Source organism: Hyalella azteca, unplaced genomic scaffold (assembly GCF_000764305.2).
Source record: "Hyalella azteca isolate HAZT.00-mixed unplaced genomic scaffold, Hazt_2.0.2 contig15661, whole genome shotgun sequence".
NCBI lineage: Eukaryota > Metazoa > Arthropoda > Malacostraca > Amphipoda > Hyalellidae > Hyalella > Hyalella azteca.
The window spans coordinates 857459-877442 of NW_025945503.1; the positions used below are offsets into that span (position 1 = coordinate 857459).

General features: G+C 35.2%; 2 protein-coding genes across 2 annotated transcripts in view; one reads left to right on the forward strand and one right to left on the reverse strand.

The window, feature by feature from the left end:
* The window catches only part of LOC125179190 (flocculation protein FLO11-like), a 34256-nt gene extending 27827 nt beyond the window's left edge, over positions 1 to 6429 (reverse strand). The window contains exon 1 of the mRNA XM_047884579.1: positions 4840 to 6429. Coding sequence (XP_047740535.1) covers positions 4840 to 6429 — 1590 coding nt within the window. The remainder of the gene's footprint in view (positions 1 to 4839) is intronic.
* A 7081-nt stretch (positions 6430 to 13510) lies between these two features.
* The window catches only part of LOC108674801 (progestin and adipoQ receptor family member 4), a 31572-nt gene continuing 25098 nt past the window's right edge, over positions 13511 to 19984 (forward strand). The window contains exon 1 of the mRNA XM_018162771.2: positions 13511 to 14001. Within this exon, the coding sequence (XP_018018260.1) occupies positions 13605 to 14001 (397 nt within the window). The 5' untranslated portion in view covers positions 13511 to 13604. The remainder of the gene's footprint in view (positions 14002 to 19984) is intronic.

The window sequence follows — 19984 nt, forward strand, 5'->3', positions numbered from 1 at the left end:
ACACAGTTAGGTCAAATTGTATGTGTGCTTACGACTTTATATTCGATTCGCAAATTTAAAAAAAAATTCAGGAAGAAAACGATATACAAAAATCATAGAAACTTGCGTGCTGTTGGGTGAACAGCGCAGAGCTAGTTGAATGGCGAGTTGAGATTAAAGGCATATCTCTCCTTCTACATATATATTTGGTTGGAGTCAAATTTAAATTGTCTCCAATAAAGATTACATTTGTATTTCAAAATAATAAAACAAAACCAAGAGCGTCAGTTTGCTTTTTTTGGTCAACAACATCAAAATTTCTTATCGAGCCCAAGGCTCAGTGCGGCGGCAAGCGTAAATTGTCTCCAATAAAGATTAAATTTTTATTTCAAAAGAATAATACAAAACCAAGAGCGTCAGTTTACTTTTTTTGGCCAACAACATCAAAATTTCTTATTGAGCCCAAGACTCAGTGCGTCCAGATGTTCCAGACGACCGTCCAGCCTCTGAAAAGCACCGCATTGCGGAAAATTTTTCGCCGACACAAGCGGCAGCTTCTTCTTGTGCTCCTGTGTTGCTTATTGATTTGCTTAGTGCCATGACGAGCTACTTAGGGGCAAGGAACAAATTTATTACTTGGTAATTTGCTACAGGAAACGAAAATGCTGATGTAAACAAAGTCAAGTGCTTAAAGCAGCAGCATTAGAAAGTTATGTAGCTTAAAAAAATAATACATGTATGTATCATCTTTACTATTTTGCAAATTTTCGTAATTGAATTAAAGAGGGGAAGAATGATAATGATGAAATTTTGACCTAGTTAATATAAAAAATTCAACCTTAATTCGAGTTCTATGCTACACAACTCAATTAAACATTCATGCTCACAAATAATTTGCTTCGAATATTTTTAAACCGAAACTATTAGCGTTTCTCCAAGATTTTTGGCCTGTGTCCGGAAGGAATCAATCAAATTTTCGGTGCAAATGCCGTAGACTCAATACCGTAGGAAACTATATATATTAAAATCTGACTGCCGATAATCCATCTACGTTCGTAAAAAGATGATTCGCGGGGATATACATGTATGGTGTATATGTAATATCTTGAATTTACGTAACGTGTAGGATGAAGAACGCATGTATAGCTAAAACTTAATGATCACTGAACTTAATAAAAAAAATAGAAGGTAAAAATCTACTCACACAGCACGTGGAAAAATTCTAGTGTAGATGTTACGCCGTTGATTAAAATTCAACTCAAAATAGGAATAAAACATTTGTAGTTTGGTCTTGCTTTTGCACTCGTGCGAAGTTACTTGACGCGGCTGTTACACTCAATTCAGTAAGAGGAGTGCTTTCTAAAGTTACAATTGTATAATAAAAATGTCAAATTCTTGAAATAATGGGACAGCTAAATGAAGCGCGCTCGCCAAATAACAGAGAGCATTTCTTCTTCAAGACTTCTGTAAATGGTTGAAAAATCAGTGACTTCATTTAACCACTACATTCACGAGACTCCGCAGTGGTTACATCCACACCTACTGTAGACTACCTACTCCAAAAAAAAATAATTTCAGTCCACAATAACTTTCTTCACTCCATAAATATTGAATTTTTCGGTCCATAATATAGAGATCAGTGTTACAAGAACACATTCACAGTTGAATAAAATTAAAGCTTGATGAGATCCACAATTGTATAATCAGTAAACATTTTCTCAAACATTATTAACATAATTCCAAAACTCAAATTAAATGACTCCTTTAGTAAAACTTGATACGTTCTCTAATATAATTATTGCTCAGAGAAGTTACATTGAAACACATTCATAAAGAGGCTAAATAAGGTAAAAGCCGGCAGCCTTAAGAAAGGCTTATTTATAGTTCATCTTCAAAGTTTCCTTTGCATATTAATACCAGCCCATCTTAATTTAATATACATCTCAGTGCGTGTGTAGCGTCGCTCTTTGCGCCGCACTTTAAAAAAAATTAGCGCCTCTGCAATTATGACTTAGCGCAACATTGCAGCGCCATCTGCCTGCTATATAAGCGAGCAATGCGAGCGTTCATTACTCTCCGTATATGGTTAAGAGCGGGTAATGAAGAGCGTTCTCCACCGTACATGGCGTTATGAACGGGTAATGAACAGCGTTCTCCACCGTACATGGCGTTATGAACGGGTAATGAACAGCGTTCTCCACCGTACATGGCGTTATGAACGGGTAATGAACAGCGTTNATTCTTGATTGATATGCTGTGAAAATAGCGTCACGCAAATTTCCTACTCTGCTACGGGTTGAAATTTATGGCACTTATGGGATAATTCTAACTAAATTAACTCTGTCTCTTATACACATCTAGATGTGTATAAGAGACGCGTTCTTCACCGCACATGGCGTTATGAACGGGTCATGAACAGCGTTCTTCACCGTACATGGCGTTATGAACGGGTCATGAACAACGTTCTTCACAGGAGTAATGATGAGAATTTGTCCTCTACATAAATAACAAAATATTCTTCGGGTAATGACGGGTGTTTGGCCCCAATAACAAATATTGTACTTGGGTGTAGTGATGGTCGTTTGTCATCAGAATGAAATGGTATATGCAACCTGATAATTAGGAATATCGTTGCAATAACTAAGTTAAAAGGAAGCGACTGTTTTCCAAGCAAATTATTATAAGTAGAACTTTTTCTAGCATCACAGAAGATATTATAGATAAAAATAAATAAATAATACACTTAACGGAGAGACTCGGCGAATTAGAGTAAAGAACATTCCTCCTTGGAGGAAAATAAATTATTTAAATATATTAGAAATGAAATTATAACTTGTTCTAGACCTCACTGTTAGCTCAAATTAACTAGCATAACAGTTGATAAGGAATGACACCACCAGCAACTGAGCGTAGCATTTGTGCATCTGTGTCGTCCTGCGTAGTCGTCATATGCATGTCTAATAGAAAGGCTTCCAATAAACTCTTTCTACTTCTTCAGTCAAAACTTTCAATCGAAATTAGGTTCGTATAGCATTAAAATGTAGGAATTTTCAACTAAAAATTAGGTTCACATGGCATGAAAATTTAGAAATTTACAGGCTTGATAGAAATAAAAATAATACGTAGTATCCCAAGCTTTCAAAATTCACTCCGCAATTAGTATTCCTGGTTTTTCAATCGTGCTTGACCCTAATCTAAAGTGTCGTAAGTTTGGCTGCTCAAACGGGACCTGAAACACTGACATGATACAGGGATAATAACCTATTTGCCACGGAGGGACAACTGAAATAGCCCAGCATTGCCCAATACCCGCATAATTTTCATACTTCACCCCGTGCGCAATGTAATACGTAATAGTAGAATCGGCAGTAGAATTATCATTATTGTAATTAAAGTAGAATTACAAGATTGTGAAAATGTCCATTTGACACTTTTTCATGACTTATTTTTAACTAATGTAATCAGCATCACGTGTAACAGTTAATCTAAATTCTAAAATCACTCGTGTATTCTATAGATCAATAGACACTATTGTCTCGCATCTAAATTTTCTACTATGAATTGTGAACGTTTTCTATGAATTCGAGGACTAACTAAAATAAACATTTATTGTAATAAAAATTCAGGAACACGGCAACACCTTAACATTCGTACCGTACATTACGTTTAAACCATACACGAAGTTTTAATCAATGAGATTGAGAAATAGAGAAGTACAAAATTATAAACCATGTATTAATCTGGCATTTGTAATGAATGAGCAATAAAACCTTTAGTATAAGATATCACTTTTGTGCAAGTAGCAACTGCCCAACTGAATGCCAGAATCGCCAACTGATCTGATGAGTTAATGAATTAAAAAGAAATCTAACAGTTAAAAAATGAATATTTTAAATCAAAACGTTTTGTTTTCCTTAAAAATTAATAAATTTTGCGTACTTTAACTTAAATTCGTTAAGCCAACATATATTCATTTATAGCAAATTCGATAACCATTAATGGTACAAACTTTGACCTATTTGAAGATGTTATGGACATCTAACACCTTGAAGAACGCTTTATAAAGACGTAACTATCCAACAGTTCATTGCTATCGTGATTTACATATTGAAATTCATGAGCGTCAACCTAAATTGGCAGAGTCAACCGTCTTTCAATGGCCGTATATATTACTGCAGAATTTAATCTAAAATAACAATCCAAAAATACTGAACTCAAGTAGGCCAATGTCTTCCGCTATTTATACAGAAAATATTCCACGACATGATCAAACACTGCTGAGTGTTTCGCAACGTTCACCATCAAACCAACCAAACACTTTTCTGTTTGCTGTAGGAAAGTATGAAACTTTTCTTCTTGCAACTTCCACATTGCGGTCATTGCCAACTCATCGTGTGGCAGATGGAAGTGGTCATAATTCACTTATCTTAAATTTGGAAATACAGTGGAAAATAAATTTTCTAAGAGTCCTCAAAATTTCACAGATTTTAACATCAAAAACGTTAATCTTTCTATTTGTTATGTTAAACTTTATCATTTGCTTTTTGATTCACAGTAAGATTGTGTGTAATTAGTTCCCGGACAATTGCACTACACAAGCAACATTAAATTTACCCAATAAATTTACTCAATTCTTTAATTTAACCAGCTGCATGCGACATATATTAAGAATTTTAGCATCGAGAGAACATTTTCCAGTCCTCTGATAGCTAATATAGCCATTCAAAGGCACTAACTTGTTGGAAGATGAAACTCACCTGTTTCATTTTGTAAATCAGTTGAAAAATTTTGTTGAAAAAGGGCGCACCTCAGTTTCATTTTTTTAAATTAGTTGAAACTTTTTGTTGAAAAAGGGCTCACCTCAGTTTTTTCAGTCTGGCAGGAAGAAGAAATGGCATGATACCGGGAGCCCGAAGGGTGATCGTCGAACGGCGGAGAGGACAGAGTTTGAGTTAACATATCCAAAACTCTCAAATATTGTGGACCGCGATTTTGAGAGCGAATAGAATGTTCACTTGAATCATTGTCGCCACTCCGGTAGTTGTCTGATGCTGGTTCATCCGCACGAAGAGTTGAACTTCCGAAATGAGCAAAGCTTTCGTTCGGCGAGTTACTGTAGCTGATATCAATCATTGACGAGGGGTCAGGAGATAATTTTCTAGTTACCTCTCTAGTCAACAGCCTCCATTGAGATGTGCGAGGTTCTGTCAAAGTTGAACACGAAGATGAAGTGTCGATCATACTTCCACAAACGCCAAGTTTTCTTCGACGTAGTAACGGAAGCTCATTTTTTCTTGAAGTGCGCTTTGGAAGAAACTCATTTTCGCAAGAGGAAATTTCAACGAGCAGGGATGCGGACGATGACAAAGAAGAATCATCTACCGGCTGTGATGCTTCAGAGATTCCCTCGGAGTTTTCGAATGACGATAACTGGAGCTCAGTAAACGTTAAATTTGAGCAATGAGACCCTTCATTATTGTACCTGTCTCTGTAATCATCAAAATCGTTCAACTGTGTCCGATGATCAGCGTGACTTGGACTTGTGGCGCTACAACGTGACAAAACGTCCTCACAAGATCTCGTTTTATGTATGGATCCACGGAAATTTCTTTTGAAATAATTGGAAGGATGTTTCTTTTTGGTAATTTTGCTCACCAATGTAGGAGATGTGAGAGGTTCTGAGGCATGAGTGAGGAACGAAAATTCGGACGATGAAGGAAATATAAACGAAGAAGCTGGGCGGAGACCAAGTGTACGATTGTGAGGAGTAGAATTGAGTGTTAGTAAAGAAGAAGAAAGAGTTTCAGGATGTGACCAGGAAGGTACAGAATCAGACGAACAAGACGCAGTAAGTAAATTGAGATGAGCAAACGATAGGCGGTGAGGTGCAGAGATAAATGAGCGAGGACCAGAAGCAGAAGTGAAAGGAATAGAGGCAGAAGAGAGAAGAACAGATGCAGATGAGTGAGGTAAAGGGGCAGAAGAGAGAATAACGACAGAAGAGTGAGAAACATAAGCGGAAGGGTGAGGTGGAGAGGCAGAAGAGAGAGGTGCAGATGAAGTAGGTGGAAGAAACGCAGTCGAAGAAGGCGCAGAAATAGTTTCAGAAGGGAGAGACGCAGAGACAGAAATGAGAGGTGCAGACACAGAAGAAAGAGGGGCAGGCACAGAAGAAAGAGGGGCAGGCACAGAAGAAAGAGGGGCAGACACAGAAGAAAGAGGTGCAGACACAGAAGAAAGAGGGGCAGACACAGAAGAAAGAGGGACAGACACAAAAGATAGAGGCGCAGGGACATAGAAAAAAGTCCTCGAAGCAGGAGGGGCGACATGACAGGAGTTGCGTCGGCGACCCAGAGACTCCAAGAGCCGCTGCGAGACGCGCCTCAGGAGGGGCACTTCACTTTCATCCACGGAGCAGCTCCGCGTCTTGCACTGCGGAGCTTCCGGCATTTCACATGAATAACTTTACCAGAATTTCAATAAAAAATTTTCATCTCCTCATTACCTTCCTCGGTAAATTATAGTGACATTTTTTTCTTAGTGCAGAGAAGTTTAATAGAATAGTCTTGCATTGTCTTGTTATCTTCGCTGCTAAATTGTAATGATATTTTATTTATTTTACGATAGTTCAATAAAATAATCTAAAATTCCGTTATTACCTTCCATGAGAAGGTGTCTTGATATTTTTTTCTAGGTGCATTATTGATGTACATAATTATGTAACTGAACTTATGAACACTCCTTGAATTAGCGTTCAGTATACACTCAGTCTAAAACATTAACAGCCTCTTCGAACGTCCAGTTGAAGAGGTTCCACTATTCACGTCCAGTTCCACTATTCAACAAATTTGAGGTCTATCTAGTCAGGTAAAAATCTGCGTCCATAAGAGATATGATTGAGCGATTTAATTATCTTCTGGAACTATGGCGTCTAATCAAAAGCAAATGCTGAACAATTAGATGACAGGAAATCAAATTTTGACTAAGAGGAATCAGGTGTCCGAAAGATAGTAAATAAATGCAATAAAAGTGCATGCATATTTTAAATTAAATCAACCAAAATGAACACATCAAGCATGTCATATTCTCCGTCTCCAACAATGACATTTCCAATGCTTAAATAACGCTCTTTGAAAAACGAGAACGCAATCTTGGGTTACATTCATTATAGGTTTAAGAGCACCACGCTGCTAATTCTATACATTGAATATTTTGTCTCCAATTATCGCTCTGTTATCAGGCTGATCCTTACTTGCCGCTGACACAGTTGCGAATATTTTGTTAAGAAATTTTTTTTTTGTTCTGGATTTCTCGTTAGAGGAAAATTCAACACCATTGCACGTCTTTGACGAGGGTTCGGCTAAAGGCAGAAATGGTGCAATAAAAATCATCTTCAAGCATAAACACTCGCCATCAAAGCTGAAAAATTACACAAGCATAACTTCTTTTCCGCAATGCATCATCTAAAGGCTCTAATTCATGTCTTTGTAGCAGATTAATTTTCCAATTTGATTCTTCAGCCCTGTAAAAGCATCGAATTTATCTCTTATTAACAGAATATTCATATAAATATCATTATATATAGGCTCAATAGTCAGCTAATAATTATTAAAAAAGCCCACGCAGTATCTACAACGTAAATTTTGAAGAATCTTTATTTATAATGAAAGTTGCTAAAATCTGGAATTGGGATAAAATTGTACAAGCTTGAGCGTAGTCCGGTCTTCTAGCTGAAATATTGTGCGATCCCAAAATTAATTGGCCAACTAATCTACGGCATCAATATATTTTCCTAGCTTAATATCACTGAAAAAATTTAAGAATTGGATTCTGCATCAAACCAATCGAAGCCTCCGATGCTCTATTTCATTTGCAATGAAACTAAAATCTTTCACTTCGGGACACTCACAACGATGTCGGCCGTGAAGAATTGGCCCGAATTGTTGTGACAACTTCGATGTCGTAATCAAGGGCGTTAACACCAGAGTCTGCCGTGACAACTTGACGTCTTTATTAAGGACTTGTACACTGAAGCTAGTCGTGACAACTTAGAAGTATACATCGTCTTATTCAGAAAGCACGTGACAACTTTAATGGTTCGGTCGTGATGAAGTTGTAAACTCTGAAGATAACTTTGGCAACTTACGTGATAACTTTAATGCATCATCGGCTTAATTGCAATGACGGATTAGTGTTTATTGCTGTACAATCTTGGTGTGCTAACGGGATCTCTCAATACCAAACCATTTGGTACGAATAGCATTGACGGCTGTAACTGTACCCGTAGAAAAAAGGTTAAGCTGGATTCCACATATAATCTTAAATCGTTTCCATAATCAATACCATGGAAATTAGTCTTCCTCATCACACTCTTCAGTTCCAAACGACTTTGGTTCGCCGCTAAACTAAGGCGCGCGTGAACGACCAAGCAAACGTGGCAGCAAGCAAGATGCTGTAGGGAGGCCTAGAGGACGGCAGCGATACATGCTAGTCTTTGTGAAGCAATTTAACTGCTGATCTTTAACCTGGTCGCCAGTTGAAGATTTATACTTGCTCATTGACTTCATACGTAGCCTTGTGACATTATTAAGCAAAGATTGAAATTCAATGAAAATGTTGATGTGTAATTGTTGCATAAGGGGTCCTATGGCAGCCAATATATCAAGCTCAACTTCTGTTAATTAATGGGAACTTAATATCTTCGATTGACCATCAAACCGATGGTAAATTAATTGTCTATAAAAATGCAGAATCTTCTATACGGAAATGCGATCGATACGAAAACTTTTCACCTCACCGAGGCTCCCACAAATTAACTATGTCAAGAACTATGAATTGGGAAAAGGATCGTAATTATATACTAGACTAAGTTTTAATGATCATGTCTATACAATAATACAACTTGAATACATTCAGAGGAACTAAAAAAATCAAGCTATTTTAATAATACCTGATTCCAATAAACTTATAATTGGAAATGACAATACGAAACCCCCGCGAGATCTCAGTACCCCAGATACACAGGAGATCTAAGTATCCCAGATACACAGGAGATCTAAGTATCCCAGATACACAGGAGTTCTAATCCATCACTTCGGTATTACCGGCTTCCAAGTGTGAATTTCCTGTAGCACCTCAAGCGCTTCGTCTACCCTCTCCTGAACTCCTTTCTCCCTTGGCAACATTACTTATCAATGGCTTGCTTGCCAATTTGGGATATTGGACAGAAGTTTTCTAACGAAACAATCATTTTATGGGCAATTTAAAGAAATAACAAGTAAAAATGTGCCGTTTTTCTTATTTCTTACCGAAGAAATTAGGAAAAGGCTACATGAAGATTTAAAGCCGTCCAGATAATTCACAGATGTTTTTTACTTTTTTGACTCAGATTCAATGGTGACTTCTGCCCAATTTTCCACATAGGCTTGCTTGCACACAAAGGTATTGAAATTCATTTAAGATAATAATTATCTTGAGCTCATGAACTATTTTTATTGAATTCTGAAGGAATAATATATGTACAAGTGGGCATGTCATATAGAACCTAGAAATCAGAAACTATATTTTCCTTTCATATACGTGACTCAAATTTATGAACCAATCAAGGTAGGTAACAGACTGTATTAATCTTGAATTTACGAACCACAATTCCCAAAATTCCGCCCTATGCCGCCTAAGAATATTGACGCCATTACTCGGTTTCTGCATATTGAACAGAATTCACGATTATCTTCGAGTAGTTAGTTATCTTGTGACAACTTTATTCGCGCAATTCTTGATTGATATGCTGTGAAAATAGCGTCACGCAAATTTCCTACTCTGCTACGGGTTGAAATTTATGGCACTTATGGGATAATTCTAACTAAATTAACTATTGATATTGGTTATTTTCCATAGAGCGGTTGAGATTACAGAAACATGATGGATGAAAAAGTATACATAATTCTGTATTATTCGCTGAATAAATCATGAATAATAATGGTTAAGAGTTTGAGTCATACCCCTAAGTAGCTGATGAATCTCCAAACTTTCGTTGAGAACTTCGTAAAAGTTCTAATAGATTCATGTCTGGATTAAACAACGTTGGTATGCAAATGCAGTAATAGTATAAATATTCTAAGACAGTCACACACTAAAATTTCCATTATGATACAGCATCAAAACATTTTAAATAAAATAATTATAAAAGCCGAGAAGCTCTAGGAGGAACTAAATTGCACAGCTAAACAAGCACTCTGACTCCCACCACCTCTCCTCACCACATCTTCAGGGTAACTGACCCGCGACTCGTTTGAGCGCCTGTACCCGTCAGATTTTCAGCCAATCAGCAGCCAGCTTTCATAAGTTCACGACCGCATGACAAGTTCATCAAATCAGAAGTAGGAATTTAACCTTAATAGGTAAATGTTGTTCAAAATTTACCTTAATAGGTAAATGTTGTTCAAAATTTACCTTAATAGGTAAATGTTGTTGTTCAAATGTTGTTTATTTTTGTTCGGACTAATCATCCCCATATTGATTGTTGTTTATGAATTCGAATTCATATTTAACGTTTTTACTCCGTTTTTTTTTTTTGCTTTCTTCAGATTCTGAACTATAAAATATTAATCTTAATAAAATTCAGAAATTATTTTAACTGCAAGTTTTCCACAACAATACAAATATGAGTTAACTTTGAATTATTAATTCAAGGAAAGGATATCGAAAAAATTGCATTAATAATATTCATTCATAATAAAATGAATGGGCAGAAATTTTTACAGAATTACGGATGCCTGTACCGTAATGGCCAAAATTCTTATCGGCAATTATAGGTGATAATTACCAAGTTATATGTTTTTAGTTGCTAATATTACTTGTGGTAATTGCATGTACAATTAGTGAAACAATTGGAGATAGATTATTCCATCGTCAGTCATGTTTTTTAGTCATAAACAGGTTTTTAGTCATGTTGTCATATTTTTAGTCATGTTTTTTAGTCATAAATTTTTTTAAACATCGTCAGTCATGTTTAATCATAGAAATCAGCTCCATCGAAAAATTCACGACGTTCGATAAATTCGTGATTCGTTCACGATTATTGAATTCACGATTCGATTTCGATCACAAAATGAGATTTCCATTCATTTTTACAACACTCCTCTTTAACTTCAATTCTTGTTTGTCTGTCTGTCTGTCTTCTACAAATCTTGTAATCGATATTTAACACACTTCTACCTGTCCAATCGATCTGAAATTTTGCACACTTGCGTAAAGTCGGAGACAATGCATGAATCAGTTGACAGAATAAATAATTTTAAAATTCGATTTTTTTAATATTACAAAAATTTACAAATAATTTCATCTGCTACAAATCTTATAATTCATATATGACACAATTTCACCTGTCCAATCAATCTGAATTTTTGCACAATTGTATAAAGTCAGAGGCAATGCATGAATCAGTTGACAGAATAAATAATTTTAAAAATTTACAAAATTTTGATGTCCTAAAAAATTAAGAAAAATGATTTTTTTAATATTTTAAAATAAAATTAGAAATTCATTGTACATGTGTAACATCCAAGAAACTGGATTATTCAGAAGTGTTGTCTTTAGAAAGTAATTTTTAAACGCATATTATTATTTTCGAGATCAAATGAGGTTTGATTTCAATTAAAGTGAGATTTCACAATAAAATTTTCAAAATAGTTTTTATTTAAAAATGTCCATTAAGTGCGTCATGTTATTCATGAATATAAGTAAAACTTCTGTTTCAAGAGCAATAAATTCTAATACAAATAATTTGCTACAAAATTCGTAAAAATTTTAGCACCCTTTTATGTTTTTGCTAAGTATTAAAGTTAAAGTTGAATATACAAAATGTCTTTAAGTTTAAATATAAAGAACAAGAGACTGCATCTTCAAGTAGAATATTTTACATTGTATTTCGCATGTATCAAAAATTCCTAAAAATTATCTTTTATAACGTGCGCTAAAATATAAAAAAGCTTGGGTTAAAAAATATAAATTATTTATGTTTTTTATTATATTAAAAAACGATTATTTGCTAAAAATACTGATTTACTTTTTTTTAAATCAGTGAACAAATGGATTATAAAATCACCTACGCAAACGAAGGATGGCCTTGCAAGGCATTGATTTTCATTATATTTTTTAAAATAATTACAGCCTAAATATTAAATATGGGATTATCATTTCCTTTATTACTCATTAAGATTAAAACCGAGAAAATCTACGCCTTTTGGTTTCTGCGGCATATGGCCAAGTGGCATGCAACGGTGACGTCATTAGGCTGTGGCGTGTGGCATAAAATCATTTTAACCCGATTATTTGGTTCGTAACTTCATGTGTTTGCTAAATGATATTAAAATTACTTCAGAAACTTTATGCATCTGATTGTTACCTGATCAGTAATTTTAATAGGCAATTTGTCATATACGAGTATATGAGATGGCTCAGATGGGTTCCCGACTGGCATATGACTGTGGCCATGTGGCTGTCTCAGCCATATGGCTTGCTCTGTATGTGTGGCTGAAGTCCCTAGTCTGTGGCTGAAGTCCCTGTCTGTGGCTGACACTTGCTCGGTATGTGTGGCTGAAGTCCCTGGCTGTGGCTGAAGGCACAGGCTGTGGCTGTAACGATCAGTCGAGTCAGCGGCCGCGCGCAGGTCGGACGTGTCGGAAAATCGTCCTCGTGATGTGGACTTTCTTGCGAAGCCGGAATCGTTTCATGTAACGACCGCTTGTATGAATATCACAAAATTAATTTATACTATTATTTTATACAACTACCATTTATTGATAATATTCCCCGGAAAATAAACAGATTACTCGGTGTTGAATGTTTAGTTTCTGTAAGATATTATAGCACACTTTGTGATCAATAACAAAGCCGTGATTTTCGCCCTGGAAAACGTGACCACGCGATGCGATGTTTTCTAATGACATGAGTTCATTTACAATATAATTAATTATGTATATACATTTCACTGCAATTTAATTTTTAAAAAATTCAATAATTTAAAACTTTTGACTGTTATGTAAATATTTTACTTCAGCTATCAATATTACATATTTAAGCTTCAGTGTCTTTCAAGCAAGGGTAGTAATATTGTATTTTTATTATTTTTAACAAAATTGCTGTACAAAATAGTTTTTAAATATCGGTGCACAAAATATCATTCATTACAATGGAGTTTCCTTTCATTTTTGGTGCAGCTCCGGCGTTCCCAAGATGAAGGTTTTATTGTGAGATAATTTATGGATTTAATATAAGAATCGAATTGATTTTAAACCTGATTGATTGCTTAAATTTTTATTTTTAATCTGTTCACAAATTCCCCAAGATTGTAGGTCTAAATTACTTTGTGCACTGACAAAATTTTGATCCTTATCTATAAAAATCTTTCATGGTTCAAATTTTCTAAACTAAAAAAATTAATTTTAAACTCTAAATCGATCATACGAACTAAAAAAATCATTCATGTTTTACATTTTCGCTCCGTGTTTTCTATTTCCAAACGTTTCAGATATGAGATAAAATGTGATCTAATATACCGCTTAGAAATGCCATAAAAAACATTTAAAGCAATATTTAATAACGTGTCTATAAAAATTCAAAAGATGACGTCAGTGGCAGATACAAATTCCGTACGTCAGCGTAACGTTCCTGAAACGTCGGCGACGTGCGATAGTGTACATAGTGATGAACCCGTTACATACAACGAGCCCGTTACATATAACGAACCCGTAACGTACGACGGGCCAGATTGTGCCTCTCAGTACGTCGGTAACGCATCGGCCAATTCAGTAACGTCCACAAACTGGTGTACGTCACAAAACGCTAACGGGACGACGTCTAAATGTTCGTTTAGACGTCTCATGCGACGTCATGAGCTGCCCAAGCACCTACAGTTTAATCCCTACATAGACACGGGCTACAGACCGTTGCTTAGCGCCTGGGAGTGCATCATGAGCCTATTCTACCTACATAATGAGACCGTCAACATAATCACGCATGGTGAGTGCTGCATGAGCCTACATAATGAGACCGTCAACATAATGACATTATTTCCTTATTTCATTGTTCACTCAAGTAAATGTGGTTGACATGGTCTGTGTCTTCACTGGCAAAAGTTTGGAAAAAATGCCTACTTTGAAGACAATTTTTGTCATTGCTTCTATTATTGTCTTCTGTGCAGACAATGTTGGTCTTTGTCTTTATCTCTGTCTGCATTGAAGACAAAATTGGTTATTGTTTGCATCGTTGTTTTCATTGAAGACAAAAGATGAAAGAACAAAGAATAGTGAAAAATAACACGGAGAAAAACAAGAAAAAAGATAACAATCTGGGAGATAGTAAAAGATAGGAAAGAAAATATTGAAATAAACAGAGAAAAAGAACAATGCGAAGATAAACATTGATTGGCCAGATAAAGTAGCTATATATTAAAAAAATTGAGGGAAAATCAAAGAGCAATAACATACAGAGAGAACACCAAAAAAATATAACTCAGTACTCACTGCAGTGAGTGACAGAGCGCATTTTCTCGTCGAGGAAAACGTGAGGTCACGGACAGACGGACAGACAGACAGATAGACGGACGGACATGACGAGCGCAATAGGGCATTTATCCATAAATGAGAAATGCGCCAAAAAAGGCCGAGAAAAAGAGCAATAGATATTAAAGAGCAACAAAAAGAGAGCAGAGTGGGAAGACGCGCAGAGAGTAACAGCGACAGAAAACAAGAACAAAGGGAATAAGCAAGCCTTTAGCTTAGCTGAATGTAACGCGGAGGTGGCGGAAAAGTAATCGAGGTGATCGAATATTTAGTCCAAATCCACGTACACTATAAAAAATATTGTTTGATGAAAAATTAATTGATTAAGGAAAAAATTAATTTTTTGATGAAAAAAGTAATTAATTGATGAAAAATGAATTGATTAATAAATAAATAATCTATAATATTGATTGATGAAATTAAAAAAAATATATTGAATTTAGGAATTGTGGAATAGTTCAAAAGGAAAACGATATGTAGGGAGTAATGAAGTGAAAATACAGTACAAGGAAACATAATAAGAGAAGGTATAAAGAGGGTAAAATGAGGGTTGAAAGAGGGTAAAATAGGGCAAAAAGATGTTAAAAAGAGGGTAAAGAGGGTAAACCGAGGGTGGGAGAGCGCCGCGTTAGCAGCAAAAATCAATACTGCGGCGGCGGTGGCTGCCCTCGGCCTCTGAATGGCGAGGGTAACCGGCGAGGGGAGGAGGCCTGGTGGGCTGGAGGGAAGAACCGGCACTCAGAATAAGCTATGTCTCATCTTGTCCAAATAACAACACCCTTACTATGAGTAGCACTGATACGCCATTTTTGAGCCAGGATGACCTAAACAATGGTAAAAACTGCATTGCTACCTTGAAAAATACCCAATTATTCTTCTGTGTGTGCGCTGCAGCGGCACTCGGTCTAGCCTGCCCCCTTGTCTGCACCGTAAAAAGACTGCTGGGTCAAAGGTCATCAACCGGTAGTGACTCTGCAACAATATGCGTTTAAATATATTTACAACGCTTCTCTTTAACTTCACTTGTTGTATATTGTTTGTCTGCTACAAATCTTATAATTAATATTTAACATACTTATACCTCTCCTATTGATCTGAAATTTAGCAAACTACCGTGAAGTCGGAGACAATGCATGAATCAATTAACAGAATATAATTTTAAAAAAATGTAATTTTATTTTACTTTAAAAATTAAAAATTTTTAATTTAATATTCTTAAATGTTTTGTAAGTGAAAATAAAATTATAAATTCATTGCACATGTGTAACATCGGGAAAACTGGCCTCTTTAGAAATGTTGTCTTTAAAATGTAATTTTTAAATTCATATTTTAAAAAAATGATTTTCAAGTTGCTTTTTGGATCATACAATATTATTTATGATCCAAATATTTCTAAATAGTCACATTATTTCTTAATTGCGGATATTTAGAGCCTTTTTGAAATTAACATTTGTTGCGATTCTAGATGCTTCAACTTCCTATAAACCAAAAAACAAATATTCATGAAATATTATAACATACTGGTATAATTCAATGTCATTTGGACGATGAAAGGATTGCTTGGTAAATAGATTAATATATCATAATTAATGCTAAACACATCAGCCTTCTTGCTTAGATCTTTATGAAAGAAGGATAAAAAAAATATTTTAAAAATCATCAAGCTTGGATGTAGATCTGTGTGGGTGGGTTCATTACTACAACGCATGAAAAGCATAAGATTTCTTCTAACAAATCTCCAAATATTTTGCGACCGAAAATGTGTGGATAATCGATCTATTTGCGATCCACAAAACACGGATCTCGGATCTCTGATGGAACAGAGACCTCAATCAAGAGATCAAGTGACAGAACTTCTGTTAGGAGAACACTGGCGTCAAGCCCAGAGATCTTGACGTTGTTTGCGAGACGATATCGATATCATCAGCTGTTCAAACACTGCGGTATGATCGCAGCATGAACCCTCATATCTCCTTCACGTGGATATTGGAAAAATGTTGCTGTGGAATATACTTCGTTCTCTGAATATTATTAAGTTTTTATCACGTTCCATATTTTTTCAATGCATAAGTTGAGCGCACTCATAATGTTGCTCAAAATTAAAATTTGTCGAATAAAATGATAAGGTAATCTTTTTTACGGAAGTGTTGTCAAATCGGACTGTCAAAATAAATTTTTTACGTATTATTATCGCACGAGTAAAATATTTTGTGATGAATTAATTAGTAAAGATTTAGATGTAGTGTAATAATTCAACGTTCCATTGAGTACCATGATTAAAATAATGAGCAATGATTTTACGTTCTATTGTGTTCATCAATTAGAATAATTGATTAAGAATAATTGATCAATTAGAATAAATTGATGAACATAAAATTTTACTGCGTAGATTCAATGCCTCCATTAGAATAATAGGAATAAGTTTATTCCGACCTATTGAGTACTCATATTAGAATATTTAGCAGTAATTCGGCGTTCAATTTTGAACAAGAACTATTTAATAATACTACTATCTCAAACTGTTGAGCCAAATGCAAGAGTTTATAGAAACTTCCACCGAAATATAAGATGGAAGAACGAACATGTCCTATCGCATTTTTATTCTGAAAAAATTGTCCAATATTTTTCGCGAAATAATTATTCCTGACGTATAGTGTATTGCAATGTTACCCTCTTTATAGCGCATTTTCTCATTTATGGAAATAATACACTATTGTGCTCGTCGTGTCCGTCCGTTCGTCCGTCTGTCTGTCCGTCTGTCCGTCCGTCCGTGACTTCACGTTTTCGCCGACGAGAAAATGCGCTCTCTGTCACTCACTGCAGTGAGTTCTGAGTTATATTTTTTATCTACTGTCTGAATGATTCATTATATAGGTTGTGATGATTTTCGCTATCTCGGTTTTTGTCAGTGGCATTAGTGACCTCGCTTGTCCTGATATCTGGTCATCTCCACTTCCTGCTTATCTGCAAGTCGTTATCTATTGCTAGAGATAAACTCATTGCGACGGTGGGCCTTTGAACCTGATATATTTTTTTGCCTATAATAGTCAACGTATTTATTCACGCGACAATTTACTTGGGAACTTATCAGCTTGATGAGTCAAGAGGAGCTAATTACAGTGTCCGATAATTTTGGACTTTTATATTTGTTTGTTTACATATACGATTGTTCAATACTTTTATGTCATCATCACTTATAATATTGTTTATATCTGCACTGTAAACCTAAGCCGGTACATTTAATTTTACTTTTTAGTGCATTTCAAAAACCGAAATGTTCACTTTAAATTATGATTATCGCAGCTAAACAAATACAAACGCGTTACTAAATTCACCAAAATTTATTTCGAAAATTATTTATTTGCTTCTGGACTAAATGTATTCTTTATTTTCTGGTCAGGCAGCGCTGTAAAATTCGTAACTCGCACTAAAATTTTTCCTTGAATGATTGATGTAGTTTAGATTGATTTCATCGTTCTATCATTAATTTAATTTAGATTTATTTCATTTTAGATTAATTTCATCAACTCTCACGCACGCTCGGCGTATCTGACATACGTGACTTTGTTGCGCGTTTCACAATTTTTCAAGGATTCGCCTGAACCAATCGGCTTACGCCATTGATTTATATTATAACTTCTAAGATTTGCCATATTTATAAGGTTTAATCCAGGTCTTTAGTTTCGTGAGTTTCTGACTTTTTTAGAGCTTAATTTCTGCCTTCAGTCTTGATTTTGTTCTAGGTTTAACTTGCCGTGAAATCCGCCATTTTCAGTGAAAGCCAAAACAGGACCAGCACGAATCTCCGTACATCGACATTTCACTATCGATGTCACGATTTTCTCAAAATATTTATGACTGTTTATTTCTTTATTTATGACTGTTTATTTTTATATTAATAATATACTTGTTTATATATTTCATGACTGTTTATTTCTTCTATGACTGTATATTAATAATATACTTATTTATATATTTTATGATTGTTTATTTCTTTTATGACAAAACCCACCCATATTCTATAAATGTTTCGTTCGGCAGCTATTTATATTTTATTTTCACTTCATCATTGCTCGCGAATTCTTCAGATAAAATTCTTCAAATAAGAAACAAATGACCTCACATTTAGTCGATTCGGAAATATTAATTCTACCAATTCATGAAAACTGGTCGCTTGAAATAGCAGTCGCTTGAGGTCAAGCGCTGCTTGAAATCCATTATTGTGTAATTATCATTCATACAGTATAGTCACAGTACAAAAATATTGACTAGAAGCACGAACCGGCAAAGTATTCTTTCCGACGCGTGTTACGTTCTGAGATCTGTCATTATTCGGATACGAGGTTAATGCTAAATGCTGTCTAAGTCCATGTGCCTGCCTTTCAGCATGACTAGTTGAATATTGTAGTCATGGTCGAATTAATATATATTAATTCAACCATGATAGTAGCATCGTGCAGTTTGATGTAAGGATCATTTATCGTATTCCCAATACATAAGTTTCGAGATTATGCTGCATCACTCGCTAGTAAATCTTGATATCCTTTGTCTGACCACAACGTACGTGATGTGCGTACAAATGGAACGCACGTTACGTACGACAAAACGCACGACTTGTGCAATAAAAATTAATATTCAAGTCAAGTTTGAGTGTTCTATTGTTTTCTTACAAGATAATTTTCAATAAATTCGCTTCTTCGCAAAGATTATTGTCCGCCGAAGATCGAAAATCCAGAGAAGCTTTATAAAATTTCTCAATCAGGGCTAATCTAAATGAAACAAATGAAAAAAAACATGTGGGATCTCAAATGCTGTAGGTATGTTATTCTAGAGAACAGAATTATTTTAAGTGTACAAATTCTCGAAAGCAAACAGAAATACGATTTCCTTGCATCTTATGAATGGAAATTTATTTGCTTTTCATCGTAGCTCAGTTACACATCCGCCTTGCAAACAGCGTATCCCTTTATTGAGTTACAACTACATACGCTTGTTTATATACTGAGTTATTTATTATGTGGGATTTAACTGGGTGCGGTCGATGCCTGAATTTATTTTATATTTCGTGTTTAGAAAGAGTATTTTTTATTATGTTATGTGCGCTAAAATTAGAATGCTTGTGTGAAGCGCAAGCGGGAAATGAAAGCGCTGATCGAGGTTACATGTCCCTTCAGCATTTCTAATGCATTAATTAATAGCTTGATTAAGAAATCGATAAATCAATGAAGAAATGTTGAAATTATGTCGCTCCAAGTTCAATTTTCTCTTGTTAATGAATCGTTGAGCGTCAGCACGCAACGCTTCTTTATCTAACATTATTACAATCAGAATTCCAGTAGAGATTAATTCTTGATTCTGGATAATATGGATTTTTTCCTGAATGCCCTCGACAATATTTATCTAAAAAGTGTTAAAATGAAATCTAATTTGAACTTTCTTTT